The sequence below is a fragment of the Plectropomus leopardus genome, chromosome 1 (assembly GCF_026936395.1).
Source record: "Plectropomus leopardus strain MGB_pleo_1.0 chromosome 1, ASM2693639v1, whole genome shotgun sequence".
In the NCBI taxonomy this organism is placed as follows: Eukaryota; Metazoa; Chordata; class Actinopteri; order Perciformes; family Serranidae; genus Plectropomus; species Plectropomus leopardus.
The window spans coordinates 41,826,780-41,841,391 of record NC_142176.1 but is presented as its reverse complement, the minus strand read 5'-3'; the positions used below and the strand labels follow the sequence as shown (position 1 = coordinate 41,841,391).

The 14,612-nt window shown below is 40.0% G+C and overlaps 1 protein-coding gene across 5 annotated transcripts in view; it reads right to left on the bottom strand.

Annotated features, from left to right (window-relative positions):
• The window catches only part of LOC121942216 (SH3 and multiple ankyrin repeat domains protein 2-like), a 337,093-nt gene that overhangs the window by 220,354 nt on the left and 102,127 nt on the right, over positions 1–14,612 (bottom strand). For all 5 annotated transcript variants that reach the window (XM_088081324.1, XM_088081305.1, XM_088081308.1 and 2 more), the window contains 2 exons: positions 4,612–4,815; positions 2,596–2,667 (listed from right to left, as the gene is read on the bottom strand). In XM_088081324.1, the coding sequence (XP_087937450.1) occupies positions 2,596–2,667; positions 4,612–4,815 (276 nt within the window). The remainder of the gene's footprint in view (positions 1–2,595; positions 2,668–4,611; positions 4,816–14,612) is intronic.

The window sequence follows — 14,612 nt, the reverse complement described above, 5'->3', positions numbered from 1 at the left end:
CCGGTAACAGAGAGCTGCCCGAGACACTTTGGCTTCATTACAGGATTACAGTAGCTGTGGGACAGCAGCCCAGAGATAGCCTTACACAACCATGAAAAATCGTCAGTTTACTGTCGAGATTTTCTTCAATTCATGAGGGAGAAACAGAGATGGAGCGGGGGGGGGGCAGGAAAAAGAGACTCCTTCTGAACAGCACACAAACTTACAGATCATCTCAGAGGAACACAGAAGCTCAAAATAAGACCAAACTGACAGGTAAGCACAGTGCACCGCTTGCTTGGAGTGTTTTTTTCTCCGCCCTTTCCATGTCTCACGGTTCAAACTGCTGAGAATAAAACCAAACAGATTCTCTTACCCCAATTAAATCTGTGTGTCATCTGTTCCTTTGATATTCTCCTTTTATTGTGTTAAAAGGCAAATATTTTGGAAATGAACAAAATGGGCCACAGGCTGAATTCGATTCTGATATTTAATTGTCTTTTTTATTGTGACCCAGAAGTTGCTCCCACATGCTAGCTGCTACACCATGGTTCGTCTCTGTCTTCCTCCAACAAGTTCTCACTCTGAACTCGAAACACGGTGCCGCTCTGTCAGTGACCTTCTACGTCAACCTATGACATTTTAGGTACCCTTCTGTGTCAGCTGTTTAAGCTCTGGGATGTCGTTACTTTGATGTCGACAAATGCACATGGTGGGATGAAGCAGCATGGTCTTTATGTTTACACAACAGCACTGGCCATCACAATGGTTAGGATTAGGTAAAAAGTCATGGATGGTTAGGTTTAGGCAAAAGAGGCACATGTTAAGGTGTAGGAAAATTAAAAAAAAACATCCACACGAGAAGTGAACTCCAGACTCCTGCATGAAAGTCAATTGTTTGTAGGACCCATCCACCTCCCCACCTGGCCACCGTGTAAACACACTAGCACTCCTTATATTACGTGGTTACCAGCAGCGTTATTACTAGACACTGTCCTTCAGCGTTTCATGCACACATGAAGGGTTCCCTCGAGCCACGTTCTAAAGTGACGCCACCCGTGCGTGTTGCATGTTGAAGCGCCCAGTGCCCTCGCTGCTCACTCCTGGCTTACGAGACTACTTTTGAGTGGCCCATACCTCAGGAGAGGCAGAGACGGACTTGCACCAGCTGTATTTGAGCTGCTACTGCTGCTAACTAAAGAAACGTCTTCACAGCTGCAGTGTGCTCTCCCCTTTGCTGAGGAGTGTCATTTAAAGGAGTGACGCAGAGGGATCACAGACTGCAGTATGGTCCATCTCCATGGAACAGTAGCTTGGGCTATAGCAATTTGGAGCATTGGATTTGATCAAATTTACATGTAATTTTTATTCGACCCCCTTTTCCACAAAATAAAAAATCCAAAGTTCATATTTCCACATCCACAGGTATGCAGACACTATTCAAATTGATAGATTAGATAATGCATTTGTAAGTTTGATTTTATTTTGGCAACCTGGTTGCTATGAAACAGTGATTACTGTGGTGTTTCCCAGAGGCCAGTCGACAGTCAGACTGAGGTGGGCGGCTCTGTGACATCTTTTTCTTGAATTTCTTTGGCTTTTCAGCTGCTCACTGTTTGCCTCCTGACTGCAAATGTTTCCCACTGTTTCAAAACAGACTGGGGGACGAGCCAAGTGGAAAAGAGAGTTTATAGCTGACCGGCAACAAAAGAGTAATTCAGCTGCTTTTCCCCTCCGTCTGAAAGCTTTTATTTACTGTTCTACACACTCAGTGTCAGGCAGGTCTTTCCAGAAAGATACTACTACTACAGGAAGATAATACTCTGGTTCACAGCAAACAATAGCTTTTATGCTTCCAAATATTTATATATATATATATATATATATATATATATATATATATATATATACATATATATATATATATATATATTTTTCATATCCATTTAGTATTGCATGTTGCATGTAAATACTGTATCTTTGATAATTTTTAGATACATTGGAAATTATGTATGCCATTTCTTGGAGAGTTGGAATAAACCATACACTGTATAAATAGTTGGCTGCCTTGTGTTTTTGTTGCCTAAGCATGACCATGTGCAGCATCATCCCACCATGTGTATTTGTTGACATCATGGTAGTGGCATCCCAGAGTGTAACTAGTACACACAGAAGGATATGTAGAGCGCAATAAGTAAATGCACACGTTCACTGCAAAGCTGCAACATGTGATGACAGGATGAGAACCTGTTGAAATAACAGACATAACTACTGCAATGTCAACCACTGGATAGGGGACTCCCGTTTTGAAGCCCTGAGTCTACATTTGCTTAACTTTGCACCTTAATAATATGTAACCAGGTGAGTTTTTAAGAAATTCATTCCCTGTACAGTTGTTGTGGATGTTGCAGCTTGGAACAAACCTGTCTCGAGGATGCTGATTGCCACATTTGCATGAACAGTTTTGTCTTGCAGCCATAAATGGTGCTTGTGATCCTGTGATCAATCCACAGCCTGAGAGCCAATGTGCTTTCAAGAAGCCCAATCGCAAGCCACAAACAAGCATTATGTTTAAACTTTTATTTTTCTTATTCTACTAAATGGCTTAACTCTTACCTTTGTATGAAGTTTGGCGATCTGTTTCTCGTCCACATTGGGCTGCCTGTAGACTCTGCTTTTGTAGCGGAACTGTGGAGTGAAAGCCAGAGGGTTATTTTTTTTTTTAAAAAGGTCCAAACTACAACAATGGGTCCATCACAGATCTGTTAAAGCTCTGATTTGAAAACTCTCTGGCTGGGTATTTTTAAAAAACATAGCTTTTTCTAATGAATTTCTGGCCTTTCGTCTACATGCAAACAGATTTTCAGGTCAGTGAAAACAGACCTTCTGGAAAACTCCTTCCAGGGTTAAGAAATTCAGAAACTTCCCTTTAGTATTTATGCGTACACAGGAAAACCAGGGTTTTTTGGCTTGTCTCCTATGTTAGATGTCAGTATGTGCGTCGTTATCTCCTAAAAGCAATTTTCAGTTTTCAGTCAATTAAAAAAAAAGAGTTATATCCGCTTGTCCGACCAGCGTCTACCGCTTGCCTATATTTCCCCTGTATCGCCTTGAGCTTAGTGGTGTCGATGGCCCTAGTTATATCCTCCTTGCAATGAGGAAACTTTGGGGACATGTCATAACAGTACTGCTGTAGTGAAAGAGCTAGGATATCACTGTACTTTAGCAAGACTCCCAGTCCACATTTTTTGGATTTTATTCACTTTATATTCATGCGTGACACTGAGGAGTAACTCCACTGCAATGTCAGTCTACACATATGATTCTCTTTTGCGATGTGCCATTGTTGTTGTTGTTGTTGTTGTTGTTGTTGTTGTTGTTGTTGTTGTTGTTGTGCCTTTATCGGTAATGACTTCAGACTTCTGGTTGGTCAACGTGACCTGACGCTAGAGGTTATATATTGCCACATGCTGCTTTGGCGTGCACGTGACATTGCTTGATAGCCTGCAGAGTTTTGTTTTTTTTTTCATGACGTTGGTGAGGACAGCCCTTTTTTTTTTAAACTGGAGTAGAAAAAAAATGCATTGCTTAAAATACCTGTGTACATGAGAACAAGGCCTCATTTTAAGTGTAACTCTTTAACACCTGGATTGATATCAGCTTTCCTGTTCTGCATTCAGACACCTATCACAGGCTTTTAAACCTCTGAAACTTGAGAAAATTGTTTTGATTCCTTTTAAAAACGCGAAAAAACATAACAAGCAACTTGGCAAGAAATGTCCTGCAAACAAAAAATGACCTGAAAATGAGCTGTGGTGGGAGGTATTACTATAGATGTCAAAAATCTTCACTTATAAATGTGTGATTCTTCTTATTTATTTACAACTATGTTACAGAAAAAAGTATTCATTTTTCTTTATTTCTTTATTGTTTTTGTATGTTTTGTTTTGTAACTTTTTACAGATTTCTTGCTTTTATTTTGGCAATTTCTTAAGTAGCTTATTGCTGTTTTTCCATGTCTTGGAAATTCTGGCTAAAATGTTGGTGACTTTTTCATGTAAACAACACAAGAACCGCATGAAACCATGTATGAACATGATTGGTTTGCTGTTTCTCAAGGAAGTTTGTGTTGCAATACATATTGATAGAGTGATATCAAAACAGTTTTCATTCTAATCCTTTGGCCATAAAGCTGAGTCCTGCTTAAACTCCAGCAAAAAAAGAGTTTCATTAAAGTTGAAATGTTATTGTCCTCTAATAACATTCAATATTAACCCTTTGAAACCTGGAATACCATCACTTTCTTGTGCTCCACTAAGATGCCTTCACAAGTTTCTCAACCTTTGAGCACAGGTCAAACTGGTTGGCTTTCTTTTAAAAACATGGAAGGAAAGGCAATGAGCAAATCGTACACATATTGTTGTTTCACTGTTTTGCTTCCTCTTTTTGGGGTAATTTTCTTGTACTTTTTTGCATCTTTGTTTTTGCAAACTTTTGGCTCATTTGCTCTTAATTGCCTTTTGCAAGTGTTTTTGAAAAAAAAAATCAAGATAATTTGTTCAGGTTTCAAAGGGTTGAGTTAGATTCTATCACTGCTGACTGGTGTAATAATCTAACTGGCAAACATTTTACCTCCAAAGATGGGACCCCCTTGCTGATTGGCTGGGGGTACTCTCTGAAGATGCGCTCCTCATCCAGGAACTTGCCGTCCCTCCCATTGCTGGCTGGCTGGAACAGCCCGTAGTTGAGCACGTCTTTTAGGCTCTGGTTCAGCGTACACAGGATCCGCTGCTTGGCAACCCACACCGTCGCATCCGGGTTGAAGCGCATGCATTTCTGATTGGGTTTAGGGAGGAAAGGAGGAAGTGTGTGAGAGGGGGAAGAGACAGATTGATTAAACATTGATGACTGGAGTGTTGGCTGGCAGTCACAATAATAAACACATATAAAATATTTGTCTTGTGACAGATATCTCACTTGAGAAGTGGACTTCCAACTTTTGATTGACAGATGTAAATAGGCTGAGGCTGAGTGATGAATGAAATCACAGAACAAAGGTGCCCAGTCATAATATTTTAGACACATGGAAATTGGCGCTTTAATAACACAAACCCTGTCCCAGTTACTACAAATAAAGCATGCAGCACTGCCAAGCTTTGTTTTATTGTCACCGTGCGATACAATATACAGGGCCATTGCGCTCGCTGAGGATGTAATTGACCCAACCCCTTTGCCCCCTACTCTTTCCAGCTCCAGCTTCCATGGAGTGAAAAAACACACAATGCAGGATTACTGGCCTCGTCCGAATCAGAGGGGCTTATGGGCGCTGTGCCGTGGCATTCGGGAAGTGTCTGTGAGTGTTTACAGCTGGATGTGCTGCTCAGCCGGTGATAGCAGCCCTGTGTCTGTGATAAAGGCTGACGGGATGAGCAGTCTGTGAACTCAGCCTAACTGTAATCCTCTTGCCTGGCGTGGAGTGGGCAGAGAAGACGAGGGGAGGGGAAGGAGAGATGAAGGGTTGAAGGTATATGGAAACAGATGTCTGGCATCTGGCTGGGCTGTTTGGACTGATATGGCCTTCTTTCCCTCTGCTGGTTTATTACAGTGGCAAATTTCCATCCGCTCCCATTACTGCTGCGTACTCAGCCCTCCACATGAGCTCAACTCAAACACTGTGTACCAAGTTTCCAGGGAACTGGGAATCAGTGTTCTTCAAAGTAGAGGCCATGGTACTGGTCATCACACAAAGAGTCAGATTTATTATTCCAAACTTTAATAAAAGAAAAGCATCTTTTCATAAAACTGGACTGTTTGTGCCATTGATACTCGAATCTGGTCCCTTGATAGGGTGCCAGCTGGCCCCCAACCATTTTCTAATTCAATTCAAAATAGAAAGAGTGATTCACAGTGGGAATTATCCCAAAATCCTAGAAATGTCCTAAAAACCCTAGAAATGTCCTAAAATCATAAAAATGTGCTAAAATCGTAGAAATGTCTTCAACACAGAGAAATGTCCAAACATCCTAGAAGCATCCTCCAAATTTAGAAATCGCAGAGGCATGTAAAATCCAAAAATCCTAGGAACATCCTAAAATTCTAGAAATGACCTAAAATCTTAGAAGCATGATGGAGCTGCTGCAACTGGCCTCTGGCCTCCTGATATTTTGCAAAAGTGGTCCCCAAGTAGGGATGGTTATTGTAGAGATTTTATCAATACTGATACTGCTTATTGGTATTGATACTTATCGATACTCTACACTTCTCTTTATAATTTGGTACATGTAAGGCTGTGAAAAAACTTCAAATTATTTTGTTTTTGCCACAAACTAGGTGACTCAGTGATTTCTATGACTTCTCATGTGACACTGGCTACTTAAATTTCCTTTGACAAACTATTTCCACAAACTGAAACTTCTCCCCTGTCCTGTCTGACTGATCATGGAGCTTTTTATTTGACTGGCCCGACATCCACAAACTGAATGAACTGCAATAATATTATAGCATATTATGTGAATCATCACATTTGTTTGAGTAAAGACACAAAACTTAACTAAAGTCCTTGTAAATTAACGCTCATTCTCAGCAGACCTCTCAGCAGTCATCTAGCAAACCTGAACCAGCTTCACTCCACTAAAGTGAAGGGCCCCTTGACATTCTGCTGTTTTTACCTGAATCACCTCCCCTTGTTTCCTTATGATAAATGTGTTGGACTTGGGTGTCTGACTTCCATCTACTGCGAACGAAGGAGAGGCTGCTGCTTTCTTGACGTCATCTATAGGATTAAATATATAAATTGGAACATAATGTCACATTAGAAGTACTTAAAATCATGCCAACAACTGTGACATAGCTATTAGCTGCAGCCTTATTAGTTATTTTTAGTTTTCTTAGTCCCCGTAGCATTGCCATCGGAGCCACCAGGGCTCGGAGGCTTCACCACTGGATTAACGTTAACGCTAGCTGCTCTGCTAAAGCTATCACTGACACTGCTCCATATTTATGAAATGCTGCAATTGTGACTACTCTTTGAAACAAATTGCATTTCCTTGCACCATCATGACTTTTAGAAGAGTTAGCCCACACCCCCAACTGCTTTCTTTTGTCCAACATTCGCTTCAATACTTCGAGCAGAGCAGCCAGCAGTGGCACAACAATAAACATCATATGTCATCATAGCTGGTAGTTGGTTTTTGTTTGACCATCACTGCCTAGTTTACAGGTTGATCAGATTACAGTCCGAGTTTGAAAGAGAGAGATAGAGACAGACAGAGCGAGAGAAAGAAAAAGAAAGGAGCAGGTCTTTCTCTTGATCTGCCTCTACAGAGTATCCCAGTGATCATCAGCATTTCAGCACCTCTAGTTCCTTTGCCTTAAAGTCAATATTTTTTAATGGGTTTTTGGCTAGAAGTCTGAAATAAGGTCTGTGTTGTTACCACAAGCTGAGGAGACACTTCTGACATAAAACAAAAATAAAAAAATGACATAAAATACGTCAGTAAATACCTGTGAACTTTGAAGCTTTTACGTGTCTCAAAAAAGGCAGCTGCTAACAAATGGCTAAATGAGACTACAGAATGTCAACACGTCAAACACTGTATCACAGCCTCAGTGTGGTGGCGACGTTAAATCATGTGACTGTAGCGCAGTTCATTTATAGCCATTAACTTTTTACTTCTCTTGACTGAATTTCTGCTCCAAAAATCTTAAATGTGTTGTTTATTTGTAGAGATTATCTTGCTGAACAAAATGTGTAAGTATGATTAAGGTTCATTTACCACAGAAATTATTCTCTGCTGTAATCTAAAATCCAATGGAAATATTCCATAGGCTTTTGATGAGGGAACCAACCCACTTATGCATCGGCCAACAGAAAAACATCATGCCTGGGGAGCTCTTTACTCGTTGTGACTGTGGTGGCGATATAGGTGGCAGGCAGTACAAAAATGCGAAAGCGGAGGCTGTAGTGCAATGACCAGCCTGAGAGCCAGCAAAACTCTAGTTCAGTTTCACCTGAGGCGGAAACGGGGAGATGTAGACACTGGTTGGATAGAGGAAAGTTTACCACAGTTTATTTACACATACTACAAACACTATCCCTTTAATTACACGACTATACTTCGATGGTTACACCTGACAGCTTTAAAGCTCTGTAAGCAATTTCAGGCTAAGAGGGTTAGAGGAAAATTACAACATATTTCCACCTGCGTCTTACTCTGATAAGATATGGCCATTCACACTAATATGTCCAAACAACATTGCACTCAGCACCAGTCCCGTAAGCTCACATGGCTGTTTGCTGCTGCCTTCTGGCGTGATGATGGTTGAACTTTTTATGATCTAACTCTACATATAACCATGGAAACCAGACACAAAATAAGCTTTCCATTTTTCAAATCCTCCAATGGTGGTCCAAGAATCAAAAGCAACAGTTTTTGGAAAACTAGCTTGCTTGTTTGACCTTAAGTCTGCCATTGTGTCCAATCTTTGAATGATTACCAAAATGAGCTCTGAGAAGATGGTGTCTCCATCTGGATGTAAGAGCTGTCTACTGGCATGAAATAAAAGTGGAGATGGATGGAATCAAGTGAGAAAAACAGCTTATTTGAGATTGTTAAAGAAGCAAGGACACAGAAAAGCATGTGAGGAAGAGGAAACGTGTCACCATGACACTTTCAGATGTGATCAGAAAAAAAGGTCTTCTGACATGGGAAAATCTGCTCATCAGTATCACTTTACAGTCAGTGCATACGCAGCTGGAGCCAGGAGGTGATGGGCTTTGCTTAGCATAAATACTCGTAGCAGAAGCTCGGTCTACAACTTGGTTGTCATAGAAAAAAAGAAAAGAAAAAAAGAAGAAAACAAGTTGTGTTCTTATGTGGAGGTACCAGGCTCTCCCACAGAATTTATTAATTTGTGGCTAAAACCACAATTAAAACATCTGCCACCAAATATTTATTTAACACTTTTGGATGGAGGTGGACCACTGTTGGACTATGTATACCGTATGGTTATTTATTGCATCACATTCTTACAGCACAGAATGTACTTTAGGCACAGACAGCAGAATGCCAGGCGCAGTGAAAGTGAAAACTTAAAGTGAAACTTAACCAATAACTGCGCTGGGCCAGACAGTCTGCATTCAGTTGCCTTCAGTGTTGCCAGACTGGGCGATTTTCAGCCTAGTTGGGCTGTTTTGGGTTGCATTGTGCGGGTGAAAATGAGCTGGGGCAGGTGGACAGAATTTGGACCGGTTTTCTGTGAGTTGGGCGGGTGTTTTTATTAAATTACAAATTACAAGACAAATATAATATAACAATATATTTGTAATATGATAATAATGTATAATGTATTCACAAAAATGTATTCAACTAATACATTTTCTGTTCACCCAGTCACTCAGCACATCACAAATCATTTGTACTTTATTCAAAGTGATAGACAGCTAATGTAAATATAATTTTATTACTCACTACATATGTAAAAAAATGTCTGAATCAACTGTATCTGGCAACCCTGGTCGCCTTTGCACTAGCCACTGCTCTCAACCACTGAACCTGTCTGATCAGGTCCGGTCAGATAAACTGATCAATTATCCATCCCATAACTCAAACTCCTGCTGCTGAGGAAAAGGACTCATGGAAAGCTGTGCCTGCAATACTTTCACTAGTCCGCTAGTCCGAATTGGCATATTTCACAGAATGTGGTAATGCAAAACCCCACAGGGTTGTCTGCATGCATCTTTTCTTCATCAGTTAGCATAGCTTCCACCAATCTGTTGTCATTACATAAACCTAACCATCTGTGACTTTGGTGCCTAATCTTAACAATTGTGACATTTGTTGACGTCACCAACAACAACAACATTCCGAAGCGTAAACAGCTGACACAGAAGGATACCTAAAACAGCATAGGTTGACCCAGAAGGCCACGGAGCAGCACCATGTGACGAGAATGGAGTGAGAACGTGTTGGTTTTCACATGTCAAGCATAAAAGGATATAATATTGTAACTTCTAGTCTCCTTTTGGTCAATAAAACTTACAGACAGAAATGGACTGTGTGTCTCCAGCACAGACTGAGCAGCTTAGTGATTTAGGTGTTGCTTCTGGAAGTTTAATAATAGGCCTGTTCAAGATGAATAGCACCTCCACTGGAAAGAGGACAAGAGCAGGCGGCAGCAGCAGGAGTTGACAAAAAGCTGTGATCAAATGACAGATTCCGGACAGTTTCCAGCAGCCTTCACTCTGTACAGGAAGTCGTGGAAACAATTTGATTGGATTCCCATCCATTGCTACTGTTTTCAGACCCACATATCACTTTGTTTGCAGTCTCAAATTGTTGTTATAATCACAGAGGAGCCTATTCAAATGCTTTACAAGCAATCTATTCATGGTCCAACCTCCATTTTATGTCACCTCTCGCGTAAATAAGCATCATGTCAGTTTGCTCCTGTCTACAAATCAGCTGAGCAAACCTGTCACCCTCATACTACATAACTAAATTGACTGATTTGCCATGACACGATTTGTTGATTTGTTTTAACAGTTTTTTTAGCTTTGTTACAATTGAAGCTGACAATGTCACAGTTAAGACTTGAAATGCACTTAATTTGTAACATCACAAACTGTCCAATTTGAGTTCAATTCATCAAGACTTGTTTTCTCTATTGAAAGACCAGAATGCTTTGTGATAGATGACGCAGGTCATTAACCTGAAAATATTACAGTAAAAAACATCCCGGAGTAAAAGGGTGAAAAATGTTACAATCCAGTGGGCTCTCCCCTACATATCAGAGCCGGAGATGGAGGCCGGGCTCACATGCACGTGCTCTGTGTATGTTTGAATTATTCAACTGAGTGTGATTTCCAAGTGGACTGTGTGACTCAATCATGTGATCAAGTGGCACCACTAAGTGCTCAGTGATGAATGTGAAATCAGGAGCATTAGTGCATACATGTGAGAGAGATTAGTTCACATGTGAACACACACATCTTCTATAGTGGAGTTACAACCACCCAGCTGATAACATCAAAGGGTCATGAGTTCATATCTGGGTCAATGCTGTACCTTGAGGATCTCTCTCTCTCTCTCTCTCTCTCTCTCTCTCTCTCACACACACACACACACATACTCACACACACACACACACACACACACACATATACACACACCATTCTTGTATTCTGCTAAGACTTGCCATTCGGCAAGTTACGATGCTCTTCAAGTGCTCTGAAGAAGCTGCTAATAGCTGCATGTTACATTCCTCATGCTGGCCTCAGTGAGATGGACTTTTACAACACAAATGAAAAGATGTGCAGGGTAAAAAGGGCCAAATACAGTCACAATGCACAAAATGGGATGAAGAGTCAGAATGAAGGAAAGGCAGAAAACACAGGCGAAGGGTATCAGGTGGCTTCTAGAGATAGATCTCTGCCTAGCAATATCTCCCTTTCCTTATCTTCTTGTAGCACCCGATAATGCAATAATTTCCGGTAAATGTAGTAATACCTGAATATGTAATACAATTATATAAAATTAACTTGATTCAATATGTAATACAACCAAATAATGTAATAATTTGACTAATAATGTAATGTTCTGACTGATATTGGCATTTTTACTATAATGCCTTATTACATTATTGGGAATTTATTACACAACACACAGTGATGCAAACTCTGCCTTATCAGAAAATACTGTAAATCACCAGGGCTTTAAAAAAGTACCTTGAAAACAAGTGTTAAAGTTTCAAAACAGTGGTTCTCAACTTTTTTGCTCAGGGCCCCCTTAAAACTAGAAAGTCTGTAATCCAGTTCCCACTGATGGGGATCTTTGCCTCATAAAAACATACCACTTGCCATCTTTCATCAGTTTCAGATTTTACTTAAAGCCTTGAGTTTACATTTTCAAAGCATGAATCAGTGTCAAATGTTAATGTCATGTTAGCTGACTGAATTCACTGACAGTAATATCAGTTCTGTATGCCTGCGCACATTACATTTCCAAAAAGAAAAACATACTTTTTAACAAATGGCATTTTATTATGTTAAAACAATTACCTGAAAGGTTTTATAACATTATATGTAAAACTGTTATTATAAGATTAGTCAGGAAATTTATTACATTAGGGGTTTCTTCGGGTTTCTTTACATTTTGGATCTGGTGAAGTGCACGTTTTATAACATTTTCAGGGAATAATAACATTACTGGGTGATCCAGTCCTGCTCCAGCACATGGTGAGGAAATGTTCCAACTCTCTGTGCCGTCATGGACATCCAGTGTAAGGCTATCTGGAACAGTTCTCAATCCCTGAAGATGCACATCAAACAAAAAGCTACAGTACAAAGCTGCATTAGCTGGAGATAAAACTACTGCACAGACTGAGGCAGCACCTCCAGCTGCTCCTCCACAAGGAGCTTCAGCCAGGCACTACTGCTATTTGATGATAAACCTTCACAAACCTTCTCTGGAAGTGCCAGTAAAGCAATAAGCATCGACAGCAACAGTACATGTGCTATATGATCAATGAGAATGCAGCATACACCTATATACTGCCCACATATGGGAGTCACTCTACAGTCATTTCACAGGACCAGTGCACCATATTGTTCCCCCATACTGTACATGTAGAACACCTGGGGCTTGATTATGAGCAACACTGTGCAGCTAATGACTGCATAGGGCTGATATGTAAATGAAACATAAATAATTTCCTCTGATAGAATTAATAAAACATATAAACACTTACAGACTCCACTGTTAATGCTGTGTCATCCACTAATACATGTTAGGTTTGACTTAGTTTATATTTAGCTTGTTCTCATTACGAGGTTGTCAAATACTGCTGCTTTTGCAGTTCTTTTGACTTAAGTTCCTGACACCAAAAGCCACAGCAGTGTATGGATCGCACAAAACTAGAGTCCAGTGTTTGCTTCCTGTCTAATCCTAACCATTCATGACTTTGTTGCCTAATCCTTACTATGCATGCCAGCATGTGCTTTTGTTGATGTCTTGGCATGTGATACAATGTGCTTTTATTGTCTAAACATAACCACGTGCTGCATAATCCCACCACGTGCTTTGTCGACATCACGGTAGTGGCATCCCCGAACGTCAACAGCATAAACAAAAGGATACCTAGAGTGTAAAATGTAGAAGCAGAAGTCCACTGCAAAAATGCAATATGTGACAACTTGGGATGAAAAGGTGTTGGGATATCAGGGGTTAAAGAAAATAAAATAATGTCAAAGAATAGACATTAAATTAATTTAGTTTTTATTCTTAATGTTGGCTTGTCTTTCTCGTAAGGCTGCCACCTTCTGATTGATTGGCTTATATACCCTTGTCTGACCAAATTCTTATCGTTGGGACAATCGCTGGGGTTACTTTAATGAGGCTATGTGTTCACCGAAGTGTTTCTTTTCCCAGTTGAAACACGTCAGTTGTTGTTGCTGCTCAGGACTTGTATTTGTCCTCTGTGACAGTTGGTCATTGCTGTTTTTGTCCCACCCCTTTTCCACAGTAATTGGATAGCTGGTGACACTGACATGCAGCATTTTAGCCACAGTTAAACATTTTCACTCTCATTTTCAATGAGAAAATAGTCAAAGAAAGGCCTGTATCCACCTAGCATTTTTCTTCAGAGGAAAGTAATGTCAGGGCACTGGGGAGCATTTCACCAAAGAGCTTTGTTGGGTTTTGTTTCTATGATGACAATATCTCAACATTAGCATTAGCTAGTAAGCTCACATGATGCTATGTTAGCAGAGGGCTCACCACCAGTGTTGGGAGTTACGTGTTACAAAAGTAATGCATTACTCTAATGCATTACTTTTTGCTGTAATGCGGTAATATAAGGCATTACAAAAAAAATGGTAATATTTTACTCTGTACAAATTTCAGTAACATGCGTTACAATGCATTTTATACCCGAAATTAAGTGGTGTGTTGTTTTTATACAGATTCGCCAACACCGCGAGATTAGCAGAGGAGAAAAAAAATCTGCGCAAATGTTTAATTCCTGTTAGATCTAGAAAATTCTTTTTTTCCTGTTGAGAGGAAAAAAGAATAATTTATTGTTTGATGTCTGACTGAATTGATTGAACTGTTTCCTATGAGGGCCAGTAGGCCTAATTTAATTTCATTCGAAGCACTTCAATTCCATTTTTTGTCACCTTGAAATGTGGCTGGGTAACCCCACATAGCTAATAGTCTGGCTGTAAGTGATCTAAAAGGCTACTTTGTTTGGCCTGTGTTTTTTTCCCCTCAGGCCGGTTTTACTGTATCCCCTGAGGCAAAAGTACTAATCTTTTATGATTTTTGATGAAGCATAAACTATGGTTCATTATGCTGTGCACTTGAATTAAAGAGAATAAAGGGATATAAATGTAAAAAGGGTTGTGTATCTTGTCATGTCTTTAGGTGTTAGGTTACAATATACAGTAGTAGGCTCTAGCTCTATGATTTCAATATGAATACGCCTAAAGTTACAGTATCTATATTACAATATTGCACCATGAGCCATAACTATTGTTAGCCTTAAGCCTAACTCAGTCATTATGCTATACCACATCACCTCCTACTGGATGTGTAATGAGCTGCACTGAACTCAATTGTGTATATTTAGAACGCAAA